General features: G+C 38.3%; 2 protein-coding genes across 4 annotated transcripts in view; both read left to right on the top strand.

The window, feature by feature from the left end:
- Positions 1-10471, top strand: piga (phosphatidylinositol glycan anchor biosynthesis, class A). Its single transcript, XM_024287210.2, has 7 exons — positions 1-162; positions 3041-3492; positions 3565-3835; positions 6045-6177; positions 7091-7223; positions 9359-9565; positions 9800-10471. Exons 2-7 carry the CDS (start codon positions 3070-3072, stop codon positions 10064-10066), a joined length of 1434 nt encoding a protein of 477 aa, XP_024142978.1. The 5' UTR covers positions 1-162; positions 3041-3069; the 3' UTR covers positions 10067-10471.
- Positions 10472-10807: 336 nt separating this feature from the next.
- Positions 10808-14334, top strand: part of asb11 (ankyrin repeat and SOCS box containing 11) — a 7267-nt gene continuing 3740 nt past the window's right edge. The window contains exons 1-6 of one of the 3 annotated variants that reach the window (XM_036209724.1): positions 10809-12048; positions 12124-12204; positions 12319-12398; positions 12497-12604; positions 13525-13675; positions 13750-13884. In XM_036209724.1, the coding sequence (XP_036065617.1) occupies positions 12198-12204; positions 12319-12398; positions 12497-12604; positions 13525-13675; positions 13750-13884 (481 nt within the window). In that variant the 5' untranslated portion in view covers positions 10809-12048; positions 12124-12197. Of the gene's footprint in view, positions 12205-12318; positions 12399-12496; positions 12605-13524; positions 13676-13749; positions 13885-14334 lie in introns of all 3 variants that reach the window. The other 2 variants (XM_036209722.1, XM_024285969.2) reach the window with 2 other exon arrangements.

Here is a 14334-nt window from a genome sequence, read left to right as displayed (position 1 = left end):
TACAGTGAATGGAGTTGACGTTTCCCTACGTGTGACGTAGCAGGAAGTAGCGCCGGTGGCTAAACGGTTAGCAAACAGCTACTAACCTGAGGGGGAAAGACTGCTCCCATTGAGGAAGGAATGCTTTTAAAAACTGGAACAGGACCGACATTTGTACAGACGGTGAGCTAAATGTAGTCTATCAGGAGCGGACGTTATGAAAATAGTCCTCCGTGTTGCTCAAAGTTAGCTGGAACGGTTTACTACCAGGTTAGCTAGTTTCTGACTCGGCTGTAGTGCTGTTGTGTCTGAATAGAATAGTAGACTTCAAAGCCATCAGTCAAAACAGAGATTGTGAGAATCAGTACTGACTATCACGCAGGTTTATTTAGGTGCTTGAGAAAATAATTATAATGCATTTATAGGTTTATTTTCGATTTATATTTCCATTCTTTACGTTGTCCTGCATTTGCCGAATTTCATTAAATGTAACTAATATTTCTTAGTGAAAAACACTATTTTATTATTTATTTTAGTAACTTAATTAAATTGTTATAGGGAAAGTGGTCAGTGACACAAGAGTGTTTGTTGGGGGTAAAGAAAAAGGTAATGGTGCAACTTCTAGAAAGGTGTTTGTATCCAAACTTCTCCTCCGTCATCTGTGGGCAGACATTAGATAACTGTCACCAGGGGCTATTCTGGAGGCTTAGAAAAACGCATTTAATACTGGACTGTTCCAGCTAGCTTCTTTAAAAGAATACTGAATGATCATCCAGTCTTTGTGGCTGGTATCGTTTGAACCTCATCCAGCTGCCATTCACTATTTTGTCTCAATTGAAATACTGTCAGAGTTTAATTCAAACGACACAATGTTTGGAAAAGAAATATTCAAGCTTGGGGAAACAAGGTGGTGTAATTATGTTTCTCCTGTTCACTTTGACGATCCTCTCTGATCAAAATTGTGATTTTTTTTGTGTTTTTAACATGTTTTTGCGACATTTTTCTCATGATAGAGGACATTTATAATGAAAAATAAGCTAAAAATTGCATTTCTGAGTTTTTTTTTTTTTATTCAAATCGTTGTAAAACAGGAGCGGAAAAACAAAAGTCTGAAAAATAAAGTAAAATACCCTGGGAGGGCACAAACTTTTAGACAAATAGATCCACGTACCTTGATGTTTACCTCATCTGCACTGGCTTCTGGCTTTAAACAGTACGACTGGATAGCTTCAAAATTGTTCACTATTTTTATTGTACCTGTAATGTTAGCTTGTAGGTGTGAAGGCGTGCTAAGCTTGCTGGAGAAAGTATAAACAGAGATCTCTCAGCAACGAGGAGGGAAAGAGAGGTGTGTGTGAATGAATGAATGAATTAAATGAAATGGTTTATTTCAAGCAATCAGGTAATAATACATAACATGTCACTTAATAAATCTCAAGTTGATCACTTGAAAGGGAGTGGAAGGAAGCGAACTTATATAATCCCACCCCGACTCGACCATACCATTTTCTCTACATAAATGATCAATATCCGGTTCAGGACTTAATATCAAATATTAATAGATTCAAAGCATCATTAAGATTTTTGATGTAATCAAGTTTCAAAGTTTCCACAACTAATCATCTAATATTCTCATAGAAAAAAACTGAAGATTGTATTCAAAGAATTATGATAATACAAAATGTAATAAGTAAGTCATCTTGATTTGCTAATAAGACAATTAATACTGTTTGTATTTATTAAAGAGTGATTATAAAAATAGAAAATCATCTTCATTAGTTAATGGAGAAAAAAAAATCTAAATATTCTACTTTAAAGGAAGAAAAAAATACTTATATATACCATTTGTGCAAATTGTATTCATCAAAGAAATGATTATAGTACACAAAAAATAATTGGTTGGAAAGAAAAGAATCAGCAGTTTGAGCAGAAATCAATGCTATATCACACTTGTTCTGCGTCAACAATCACGCCCGCAACTCAGAGGTGAATTTCTAATGAACTACTGCTGCTTTGTAGAAACTATGTCCCAGAAAGCGACACAGGTTTGTTGATTTTATCTTAAACTGTATAATCATAACATAAAAACCACTGGAAACGCTTTGAAAACAGATTTTAAAAAAAAGATCGGAGTGGGACTTTAAAAAAAAGTACTATCGCTATCTTGCACAAAACTTACTTTACTTGTTTTATATAAAAAAGTTTGTTGGAAATTTCCACAAAATGTTGGCATTTTTTTGTTAGCATAAAATAGTTATAACTTTAGCCTACATTTGGCATGCAAGACAGTTTTAATGAAAAAAAAAACAGGAAGTTTGTTCTTGTAGATCAGCCTTGTTTACTTTCACAGAGCCAAAGAAACCAAAAACTCTCTCTTTCTCAGACACAAACGACTGATTCAAATTGAAAGCAGCTGTACAGTGTAGTTAGTCTGGAGACAGATTGAAATCTAAGCAGGTTCTTGTTTTCAGACCTGTGTCACTTTCTTTTACCACGTAGGGCACATGTGTCAAAGTCAAGGCCCGGAGGCCAGATCCGGCCCTCCAGATCATTTTATATTATTGTTATTAATGGCCCGAGGTTATCTTGCACTTGTACAATTTTGACAAAATATATTTTTATGGAGGACAAAATATTGAAAGTTATTCTGGAATAATATTCCTGCCTTTTTATATTCAGAATTTTGTGATTGAGTTTGACACCTCTACTGTACGGGGTTAAACATATCAAGAGCACACCATGTATTTAACATCTATGTTTGAAAAACCTGTCATCCTTTATAGGAATATGAATCGGTTTAATTTCTGATAAACTTCTGTAGATATGTTGCATGAAAGGTTAGAAAAATGTAGCTCAAGGATGTTGTGAGTTAGAAGTTCTGAAGAAAAAGTGTTGCGCCCATAATTTTAAATATTAAAAACATGTCTTAATGTCAGAATTTGAAAACACGGATTACACAAAGTTGATCCTTTTGAAGTTGAAAATGTTGACAGAAAAAATTGATATTTTAGGATGACCTGTTCTTTTTAAACACCTAATTGATTATTTTTTGATATTTTAGCACCAGTTCGGTCCCAAGAGGATTTGACAATGAGTCAGCGGAGGAAAGTGGCCGCCTCATCAAAAACAGACATTGAAGACTCCTCTGGGGTTGGCAGAAAGCACAGCATCTGCATGGTGTCGGACTTTTTCTACCCAAACATGGGTGGAGTTGAAAGTCATATTTATCAGCTGTCGCAGTGTCTGATTGAAAAAGGACACAAGGTGGTGATCGTCACTCATGCGTACGGCAGGAGGAAGGGTGTCCGGTATCTGACTCGTGGACTCAAGGTCTACTACCTGCCCCTGCAAGTCATGTACAACCAGTCCACGGCCACCACCTGCTTCCACAGCCTCCCCCTGTTCCGCTGCGTCTTCGTCAGGGAGCGCATCACCGTGGTCCACGCCCACAGCTCCTTCTCTGCCATGGCCCACGATGCACTTTTCCATGCCAAAACCATGGGCCTTAACACGGTACGTCCCACCAAGCTGGTTTACCCTTACGAACTTCTGTGTGGTTTTACTGACTGACTTTGTCGTGTCCAGGTGTTCACTGACCACTCACTCTTCGGCTTTGCTGATGTGAGCTCCGTGTTGACCAACAAGCTCTTGACGGTGTCCCTGTGCGACACCAACCACATAGTGTGCGTGTCCTACACCAGTAAGGAGAACACCGTTCTGCGGGGAACGCTCCAGCCAGAGATCGTCTCCGTGATTCCAAACGCCGTCGACCCCACGGACTTCACACCTGACCCGTCTCAGCGACAGAAGGACAGGATTACCATCGTGGTTATCAGCCGCCTCGTCTACCGAAAAGGTTGGTTGAATGAATTCGTTGGAGATTTAAAAAAAAAAAAAAATTACATTAAACCCAAACTCAGCACAGATTTAACCAAAATGAAGTGAGTAGTTTTATATTGGACTCAACAGGGAAATTCATTTCTGTTTGTAAAGTGATTGGAGCCAGGTCAGTTCACCAAATTGCCTCTAGGTGGGTTTTTACAAAACACACTTACTTTGTGAAGTGACTAGAAAATTATAGTGTTTCCTTGTTTATTGTGGGAGTTACTTTCTAAAAAAAAAAACCTGCAATAGACAAAACCCTCAAAGTTGTCGACTTTATTTTTTTAAAGACCCACTCCAATGAAAATCGTCTTTTTTTGTTTTTTAATATTTTCTTGAAGCATTGTTGTCATAATAGAGGACCTATATAAAGTAATTTAACGACTAAGTCTCTTAATTCAAATTATGATGGATCAGAAAACCAGATGCTTGAAAAAGCTCAGACTAATGATGGAGCTACGGAAATGGGCGTGGCAAGCTCTCCTCTCACTCTGTGCACACCCTGGCCCATTCACGCTTAGGTGTGCAACACATGATAACTGTTCAACACTCGTGCTGTTACGAATTGCAATCCTGAGTTGATCTAATATTGCTCGTCTTTGTTTTTGCGCCGGTAATGTTAGCTTTAGGCATTAAGCTTGTGCATTAGCACAAAAACTGAGCTCTTAGCTACAGGATGGGGCATGTCTTAAAAAAATGACAGACTTTTTGATATTGGCTTAAAAGCTCATAATCCTAAAATCACTGGGAACAATTTTGTGATAAAAATGATATGGTTGGAGTGGGACTTTAAGGATGATATTAGATATTCTAAGAGTCTGAAAACTCACTACTTTTCCCACACAGACATGAACATCTTCTCTCTTTTGTCTCTAGTATAAACCCCCAAAACTGTGTGATAGAATGAAACCAGCTTTGTAAGCTGAATGGGTTTGCACAGTAAACAATGTGGGAGAGTTCTATTGACATTGGTCAACAGCCAAGCAGGACACAGAACACAATGTGCTATAAGAAAAAAAAGAAAACAAGCATAGTTTAACTCACTACATTGTGAGGCTATGATAAGTGAACTGCTATACATATTCTTACAACCCGTTTACTAAAGCTCTTTTTGTCTTTTTTTAAATTGATTTACCGATCTTTGACAGCTGTCATAGTTTGGGCTGAAAATGAATTGAAAGTATCAGTTTTATTTTTAGAGAAAATAGAATGTAAGGTTTAGATCCTTTGTCTGGTGTTTAATTAAATGTTTGCAAATTTAACAATTCGTGCTTTATGTCATGTAAATATTAGTTTTTTAAATTAATATCAAGCTTGTTTTGGAGTATTAGAGTATTTCTGTAATTCTGTTTTAGGACTTCTGTTTTAAGCAAATGCTTTACCCCTTTCAAAGAAGATGGTTTTTTCCCAGTAAAGGATTTAAGGATCCTCTAATAACAAATGTATCGGGTTTAGAGCAGTATAAATATCAGAAAGGAATCTTAATTAGAAAATTCGATTCTCTGGGAGAAAATCAAGGACCAGACACAATCCTCTTACCTATTAATTCCACAGCTTTCTTACTTTCAAATGTCAATATACATTAAGCTTGTACTCCTCTCATACTGGTATTTTTTTGTTTATTTTTCCATGAAGATAAACTTATTTGGTCAAAAACAAGGTACAAACAAATGTTTCCTAGTGCTTACAGGACTGCTAGCCAACTTGCTAATATGTTAGCAACAATTCACACCCTCATTTACAAACTTTAACATTTTTGCAAAACAGTAACATGTAGCAGAGGAAAAATGTCCAACATGAAAACAGGAACGGAAGAAACAAAATTAAACTTTTTTTCCGCCACAGCTTTGTTTATGCTTCAATTGTTTGCATTTTTCCGCAGCTAGCATGCTAACAAAATTCTTGCTGAAGACCCAGTTCAATGAAAATCATGCATGTGGTGTTTTGTTTTTCATGATGGAGGACATACATAAAGAAAATTAAGATTAGAACTGCATCTTTATTCACATTGTGCAAAAATTAGCTCTTGTTTTTTATTTGAAAAAGTGGTGACGGTTTTCCTCAGTGCTGCAAAAGTCTTACATGGAGTGTTCCATATTTGTTTCACATCATAAAAACCTTTTTTTCATTGTAACAATTATCACATAAAAAAGGAAACAATCTGGATGGTCTTTTCTCTCCAGGTATTGATCTTCTCGGTGGAATAATCCCAGATCTGTGTCTCAAACACCCTGATCTGGATTTCCTGATTGGTGGAGAAGGCCCAAAGAGGATCGTCCTGGAGGAAGTGCGGGAGAAATACCAGCTACATGATAGGTATCACTGTAATACAACTCCTGAGTACGTTTGATAAGGATAAGTTCTGTTTCAACAAGTTCACACACTGTTAAAACTCTTTTAAAACCTGTTTAGTCAGTTTTAAGTGAAGATAGATAAGCACTAAAGGTTGTTTTATATTTTTCAGATTGCACCACAATAAATAAAAAGCCACCATTGTCAAGACTTGTTGAATCCGTTTTGGTGTCACATGGTTGCTGTATCCTGTGCCAGCTACTGTTGGGTGAAAGCGGGCGACACCCTAGATGGGTTAGCAGTCTGTTGCAGGGGCACCCCCCCACCACCACCAGGGAGACCATGTAGAATCTTCAATTAACCTAGAAAGCATGTTTTTAGAATGTGCGAGGAAGCCTCCACATTCAGGGAGAGAACTAGCCCAGCTCATATCCATGTGACTTGATTTACTCGTGACCCACTCTTTTGCTCATTATAAGCCCAGATCCGTCAAAAACCAATATACTATATGCACATATTGACTTGGAAACTTCCACCCCACTGTCTGTTCATCTGTCCTTACCCTGGAGAGATCACTGTGATGTTGCCCCGGTTCATGAAAGAGTTAACCCCAGGGAAGGAGTAAACAGTCTATTCTGACAGTTTCCACTAACAAACCTTCTTACGTCATTCTCATCTTTTAAATTAAACTGTTTATTAGTATATGGCACATTTGTCAATTTAAAAAAAATGCAAGATGAAAAACAGCTGGTCATGTTGGCTAAATATATATACAAATTCAAGTTTCATTGTTTTAATAAAATCCTTTTTTGATGACAATGTGTTTGTCTGTGACAAAAACTATTTGATAGTCTATGAAGAACTTGGTTTCATACCAGATGTTGCAGCTTTTTCCCATTTCTGTGGATTTGGATAACAGCAGGTCATGTCTTTGCAGGGTGCGCCTGCTCGGGGCTTTGGAGCACAAAGACGTGCGCGGCGTTCTAGTTCAGGGCCACATTTTCCTGAACACGTCGCTGACTGAAGCGTTTTGCATGGCCATCGTGGAAGGAGCCAGCTGTGGACTGCAGGTCTGTCGCTGTTTAAGATCCAAGTTCAAAAATCAATGTTTTTATTTTATGCATATGTTCCAGTAACTCACAAATGCAACAGCGCTGAACGGTGCTTTCAAGTTCACAAAGAAATCCGCCTGCATCTAGTCATGACATTTAATTGTTTGTGAAAAGATTTATAACACAAAGGTGCTCGACATGCTTCAAGTGCAATACAACTCAAACAAGCACAAGAAAAACACAGGGAACACACAAACACGATAAGCGAAAGAGAAACTATTAGAAATGAATGTAATAAATCTACACTTTGACATTTATTTCTTCTTTAAAGTGGCTACTGAGCAAGAATACACGGAAGATAATCTTCATAAATAATAAAATAACTTTAAAGACATAAAAAATATTGTACCATATTGAATTAATAGTTAATTATAGTAAATAAGTTGATGGTTAATTAATTATTACATTCATACCATTAATTTTAAAATAGTAATATAAAAAGAGATGTGATAAGACCATAAAATATCTTGCTTGCTGCAAAACCCTTAATATAATGTTGCCAAAGATAGTCAATACATTTGCTAAGCTTGTAAGCAGTTTATAAATAGGGCTTTTGTAGGCAATAGTTTCACTTTAGTTATTAATGAATCCCATTGAGTATGTCAATAAACCTTATTAGGCTTATTATGCTAATAAATGTCTTAATACTATACACACATTAATAAAGTTTGTTTAATATGTTAATAAAGCTTGTTAAGGAATCTTATTATAAAGTGTTACCAAAATGGATGCTTAAAATCAACGACAAACACGACTCCCAGGTTTCTTGCTGAGTTACAGTATTTTCTATTTGGTGCTTAAGCTTGTATAAGTTAAAAAAAAAACAGTGGGCCCTAGGATAGAACCCTGTGGTTCACCACATGTCAGATTTGGGGTTTTGAAGGAGCATTTACCTGCTATAATAAAGAAGGCTCGAAACCAACCAAAGATTTTGCCATGAAAGTCACTCCTGCTGTCTGGTTAAAAAAGTGATAAACCAGGTCAAGAAAAACAAACATTTGTGACCCTGACCAGGGTCCTCTCTGGCCAAAACTTTTTAAATATGTGGTTGCCATCCGATCTTTTGATTGATTTTAAAAGGTGTTCCCATTGGTCTTTTAACAATAATTATGTCGTTTTGAGACTAAATATATACATAGTTTCTGCAAAGCGGCAGTACTTTAAAAATTTGCCTCTGTTAGATTTCTGTCTGCGCTGCTGAGAGCTCTCTGTTTACACACTCCCCTGCTAGCTTACAATATCAGAGCTATTTAACCGCACAGCTTTGAGCCAGCTGGGACCAGGGAAAACCAACTGTTTTTGCATCGGAATGGGGTGGAGCAGAGCAAGGAGCTTGTGGCTTGGCCAGTGTGTTTTCTATGTCACAAATGCAAACCTGCACCACATATGCTAATAAAATTAGCCCTAAAAGTCATTATGTGAAACATCCAAACTCTGTTGTCTCACAGTAGGTTCATCATAGTTGTCCTAAAGGATTTTAAGAGACTCTAGTCTAAACAAAGCTGTTTATGATCATCAGGATGCTTTTTTGCAAGTATTTTCTATTTATTTACAAAAAAAAATGTTTTAGCATCGCAGCACTGACCTGAACACAATTCCTCAACATTTCCTCATTCTTCCCAGAATTAAAGTTGCTTATCTTGTGATAATGAAACAAAACCTGATCCAATCCTATCCTGTGCCTGAGGCAAGCTGCAAGCTCTGTATCTCTCTTGAGTGGGGTTGTGAGAAAAAACGCACATCTGGTCCCAAGTTTTTGTCTTTGCTGAACGCTATTGCGAAACAAACTATCTCATGCCTTCACTGATAAATCTCTTACACCTCTTTGGATCATATGTATAACTTCAGATATAAGAATTACTCTGATCTTGGCACCGTTTGCAGTTTTTATGCTTCTCCAAATTAACTGGGGGGGGTCTCATTTCAGTTTTGCAACCATCGGACTAAATAAATTAAATTAAAGCTTAAATACTGGAAAATTGAAAAGAAAATACACCTGCCGTTGATTTTTACATCCTTACAAAAACAGAAATTTCTAAACTTGTTCTTCCTTGTTGTGATTTTTCTGTTTCCCTCCTTCTTTTCCTGCAAAGGTTGTCAGCACTCGTGTTGGGGGCATTCCTGAGGTGCTACCTGAGGATCTGATAACGCTGTGCGAGCCCACCGTACGGTCGCTGTGTGCCGGTCTGGAAACCGTCATCGCCAGGGAGCGATCTGGCTCCGTCGCCTCCCCCGCCTCCATCCACGCCCGTGTTAGAAACCTCTACACCTGGAGAAACGTTGCAGAAAGGACAGAGAAGGTCACTTAATGAAAACCTTTGTCTTTGAATTGATTGATGAACAAAAGGATGCAGTTATCTGACAGGTTTGCTCTGACGTTTCCCACAAAAACTATGAAAAGGGATGAAAATCAGCTCCTGTTTCCCAAGAGTTATCAAATTACAAACATGATGTTTTTCAGTTAAGTTGCAAAACCTGAATTGCAGAGTATCGTCTTTCCTTGTTTGGGGTTTGAATAAAGTTTTCTCTCTCAGGTGTACGACAGGGTGGCAGCAGAGGACGTCCTCCCCCTCGACCGGCGGCTGCGGAGGCTGAGGTCCCACTGCGGCCCGGTGGCCGGCTCCATCTTCGCCTTCGTAGCCGTCTTGGACTTCCTCTTCCTGCTGCTGCTGCAGTGGTTGGTACCGCGTGAGCTCATGGACGCCGCTGTGGACGCCACCGGCCCTCGCGGGCTCTGGAAGGAAGCCGGCTGTTCCAAAAAGCCAGTGAAGAAAACAGAGGAACAAAGCTCTTCTCCGTGATCACTCCCGCGTCTTTAGCTGCTGGTGTTTGGGTCTTAAAGCTGCTAACAGATTTTTAAAGCCGCTCTACAGTCGCTGTGTTTCTGATGTGTCCTCAGCTTTGGTACTGTTACTTATGTTTGAGTGTTAAACTGACAAACTCCTTCACTACTTTTAAGCACTTTCCATATTGTTGCATTTTAAATGGCACTGAATGGATTCAGAAAAAGGGCTTCTCCAAGGGAAACAGAACTACTGTATTATTGTGTGAATTTACCATGTTTTCAGTTTTAAATAGATCCACTGTATTTATAAAACTCTATATGACAGAATATATGGATTTATATTGTTATTTTTCACTGTTTTTGTACAATGGGATCTGGGAAGTCTGTTATAGAAATAAAATGTTTTATTGTTATTTCTAAACTTTTTTATGTTTGTCTTGTCTGGCTTTTCTCAGAAAATAAGGAGAAGGAGGAGTTGAAGATGAAGCACCTTCAATAAAAACAAAAAGGCAGGGATTGTGGGCTGCACGGTGGCGCAGTGGTTAGCGCTCTTGCCTCACAGCGAGAAGGCCCCGGTTCAAATCCCGGCTGGGACCTTTCTGTGTGGAGTTTGCATGTTCTCCCCGTGCATGCGTGGGTTTTCACCGGGGACTCCGGCTTCCTCCCACCGTCCAAAAACATGCTTCATAGGTTAATTGGTGACTCTAAATTGCCCCTAGGTGTGAATGTGAGAGTGAATGTGTGTGATTGTGGCCCTGCGACAGACTGGTGACCTGTCCAGGGTGTACGCCTTCGCCCATCAGTAGCCGAGATAAGCTCCCGCGACCCCGAAAGGGAAGAAGATGGATGGATGAGGGCAGGGATTGTACCTTTAGAACATTATCTGCAGCCTTAGAGCCATTCGGGTCGTCTTCTCAACAATAACCCAGTAGGAGCCACAAAGTTGGCTTCACCTTTTAGAAAAAAAAAGGATTTCTATTTTTGTTAGTCTTACTATTACAATAAGTTAAAATTATCTACTGTTTTTCATTGGTACAAATAAAATATAAAGTGGAAAAAAACATTTTAATCTATAATCTATAAATCTATCCAAACAACTAAAATTAAATTGAGCTATTTAAGTGACCCGTACCATATTTATTTAATCATAAAGCACGCCTAAAATTCTTTAACTACTTCAGTAATTAGAAAATCTAGTTTATAATCTGGTAAAACTTATTGACCTTCAAGTACTTTTTTTTTATTTTAATGAAACAAAATTTTTTTTTAAATGTTTTAGCTTGACCTTTTAAATCACATCCAAACCATTTGATGGATTCCTGGAGCATTATGGGTACTGTAGTCCAGTGCTTCATGGAGGCCTTCAACTGTTAGTGAATAAAAAAGTGAGTTGAATAAAGTTAGTTTTCTTTACTGTCTTCAACTTTGCTCACCAAAATCTTATTTTAGAGTAACTTCTTAAAATTAAAAACTGATTTAAAAAAAAAAAAATCAGAGTCACAATGGAGGGATAAAGAACCACATGTGGCTCCGGAGCCTCGGGTTGCATAGACCTCTGATCTGGACTAACAATGGTGGTTTGCATATTTTTTATTGTTTGTGATTGACACTTTATAAGAGAATACCTTTTTTTAAAGGAGATTTATATGTAACTGAGAAAAAAACGAATAGATTTTTAATTTTACGGAAGTTTCTATGTCTTAGTTTTAGATTTTTTGTCATATATTGCGTTTTTAGTATTTGCAGTAACGTAGTTTGTGAACAAGTTTCTTATTTTTTTAAACAAAACTCCCACATTTGTTCTTACATTGACAAAAAAAACAAAGAAAAGGTGGTTTAAGTTGGAAAATTCCTTTCATTGCTTGTTGAAAATGCATGTTTGGGAGCATTTCAGCTTCTTTTGTCATGCAGATCCAGAGTTTTTTGTGTTTACTGACGAGGGGATGTGGGGGAAGTCACCAGAGAAGCTGATAAGAGGGGAATGAAGGCCAGCTTCAGGTTTGTGGAGTCTGGGAGAGTTGCAGCAGTTTGTGGAGGATTCTGCCTTTGCTGTATCTTAAACAATGGCTGCAGTGCGAACAGAAGCGTCCGTGTGGTCACAGCAGAATCCACTCCACATCTATGGAGGTCTGACGTGTAACTTATTGATGGCTGGTGAGTTTTTGGTTCAGTTTCTCACTTGGATTAGAAGATGGAAAGTTTTTTTATTGAATAAATTTGGAGCCAAAATGAGAGAAGAGCTCTTCATGCTGTAACTCTCGGTCTCAGACTCGTGGTCGGACAGAAGTCCTCTCCATGAAGCGGCGTCCCAGGGCAGACTCCTCCTCCTCAGGTCACTCATCGCACAGGTACAGACTTTTCTCTCCATCCATCGTCACAATCAGTTTTCCAGACTTGTCACAGACATAAGAAGAATTTCTGAGCCACCTTCCAATCCCACCTACAGGGCTTCCATGTGGACACCCTCACCATGGATGGGGTGTCTTCCCTCCATGAGGCTTGTCTTGGGGGTCATTATAACTGTGCCAAGCTCCTGCTGGAAAGCGGCGCAAAGGTGAGAAGGTATTTTCAAGTTTCAGACACTATTGTAAACATGCAATTAAATCCTTTTGCAGAATAAGAGATTACTAACTCGGAACTAACCTCTTTTTTAATAGTTCATTTCTCATTCTAAAGGACTAAATTCCATGTCGAGGCTGGAGAAAGCATGACAAAGAAACTAAATATTTTGCCTGATCAGCTTCAAGATAAAAGCTGGATGTGTATGGGATGTTTTTACAGTGAAAGTGGTTGGGGCAGTTCAGAATAAAATCAAAAAGGCTTGGTCTTTTTATGGTTAGTGAATCTGTAAGAGGTGTACTTATGTGACCTGTTTTTCTTCAGAAATCTGATTAAAGTCTTTTTTTTTATCTTTGTCATGAGTGTGGACTAATAAAGACAGTTTCCCCAGCAGACTTCAGGGACACCAGTTATCCTTTATTCCCTCCCCTAATTATGGAAACCCAGTTGAACTGAAGGTTTGAACTGAATGGCTCTGAAACAACCGAGTGATCACCTCAGCAGTGTTCTGTGGAAGGGAGGCTCAAAACACTTTCTTCTCCACATTTCTGATGCTGTTGTCCTGAGGTTCCTCTGAAAAAAGAACTCCATGGTGGACCAACTTTCTGGATTCTGAAAACATTGATGGTGCATTCACTTGTAGCCGGCCCTCATGGAAGCAACATTTTGATGCCAGAGGGGTTGAGGGAAGACGTGTTATCTCAAAATTAAGGATTAGCTTCATTGTTTTGGTCAAATTTATACAGATGTTTTTCTGCTGACTCGTCGTCACAATGAGTGAGGAATTTGGTCCAGTATGAAAAATGTCTTTTCTAATGATTATATACATATTTTTTCATTAATTCTTAAAAAAAGAAGAAAATGAATAACTTTATCATGATGTCTGGAGTGTTTAATGTTTTTTTGTCCTGTCAGGCAGACGTAGCATCAGCAGATGGCGCCACACCTCTCTTCAACTCCTGCAGGAGTGGCAGTGCTGCTTGTGTTGGGCTCCTCTTGCAGCATGGTGCATCCGTTCACAGCACACACCAGCTGGCTTCCCCCATGCACGAGGCTGCAGTAAAAGGTGCACGAATGAAAGAAAAAACCCCCCCGCTGGTTCCCAGCTTCGGTTCTGATCCAACGCTTTGTTCCCACCAGATCACAGAGAGTGTCTGGAGCTGCTGCAGGCCTGTGGAGCTCAGATTGACACAGAGCTGCCAGAGGTGGGATCCCCACTTTACTGTGCCTGTGGAGCAGGAGCTGCTGGCTGTGTGGAGATGCTGCTGCTGGCAGGTGAACGCAGAACTTACATTTTTTTAAAATAGAAAATCGATTTTTTAGGTCAAATTAAACATTTTTAAGGTTCTATGTATCCACTTTATCATGTTGTAGTTCCATACATTTATGTTTTTTAGCAGACACAAATGCATTCCAGTAAAGAAATGTAAAATATTGATGCAAAATATTGACTTTTAAGAGTAACTTCTCAATTTTGCATTAATTGTTTCAGTTTTTATGTGATTTCAAATGCTGGCTTTGAAATCCAAAGACAGACAAAATTATAATCCTTTATACAAGGTTTAAAATCAATGCATTCTTTTGTTGTTTACTGTGAAAAAAGGCAGTATATCACTAAAATAATAATTAGATTATCTTTTATAGTTTGCATAGATCTTATATCTTTTTTATAGTTTAAAGTTGTGACAAAACTTTATTTATTTTTTATTTTCTGCTGGGCTTTAA

The sequence above is a fragment of the Oryzias melastigma genome, linkage group LG21, assembly GCF_002922805.2.
Source record: "Oryzias melastigma strain HK-1 linkage group LG21, ASM292280v2, whole genome shotgun sequence".
NCBI lineage: Eukaryota > Metazoa > Chordata > Actinopteri > Beloniformes > Adrianichthyidae > Oryzias > Oryzias melastigma.
Note: the sequence above shows the minus strand (reverse complement) of the source record. Positions and strands in the feature narration are given on the sequence as shown.

What these genes read in the sequence shown, in the direction of transcription:
- piga (XM_024287210.2), top strand. Translation starts at nt 3,070, where the DNA reads ATGAGTCAGCGGAGGAAAGTGGCCGCCTCATCAAAAACAGACATTGAA. An exon ending in AAACCATGGGCCTTAACACG is followed by an intron (nt 3,493 to 3,564) that starts GTACGTCCCACC and finishes TGTCGTGTCCAG; the next exon opens with GTGTTCACTGACCACTCACT. An exon ending in GAGCCAGCTGTGGACTGCAG is followed by an intron (nt 7,224 to 9,358) that starts GTCTGTCGCTGT and finishes TTTCCTGCAAAG; the next exon opens with GTTGTCAGCACTCGTGTTGG.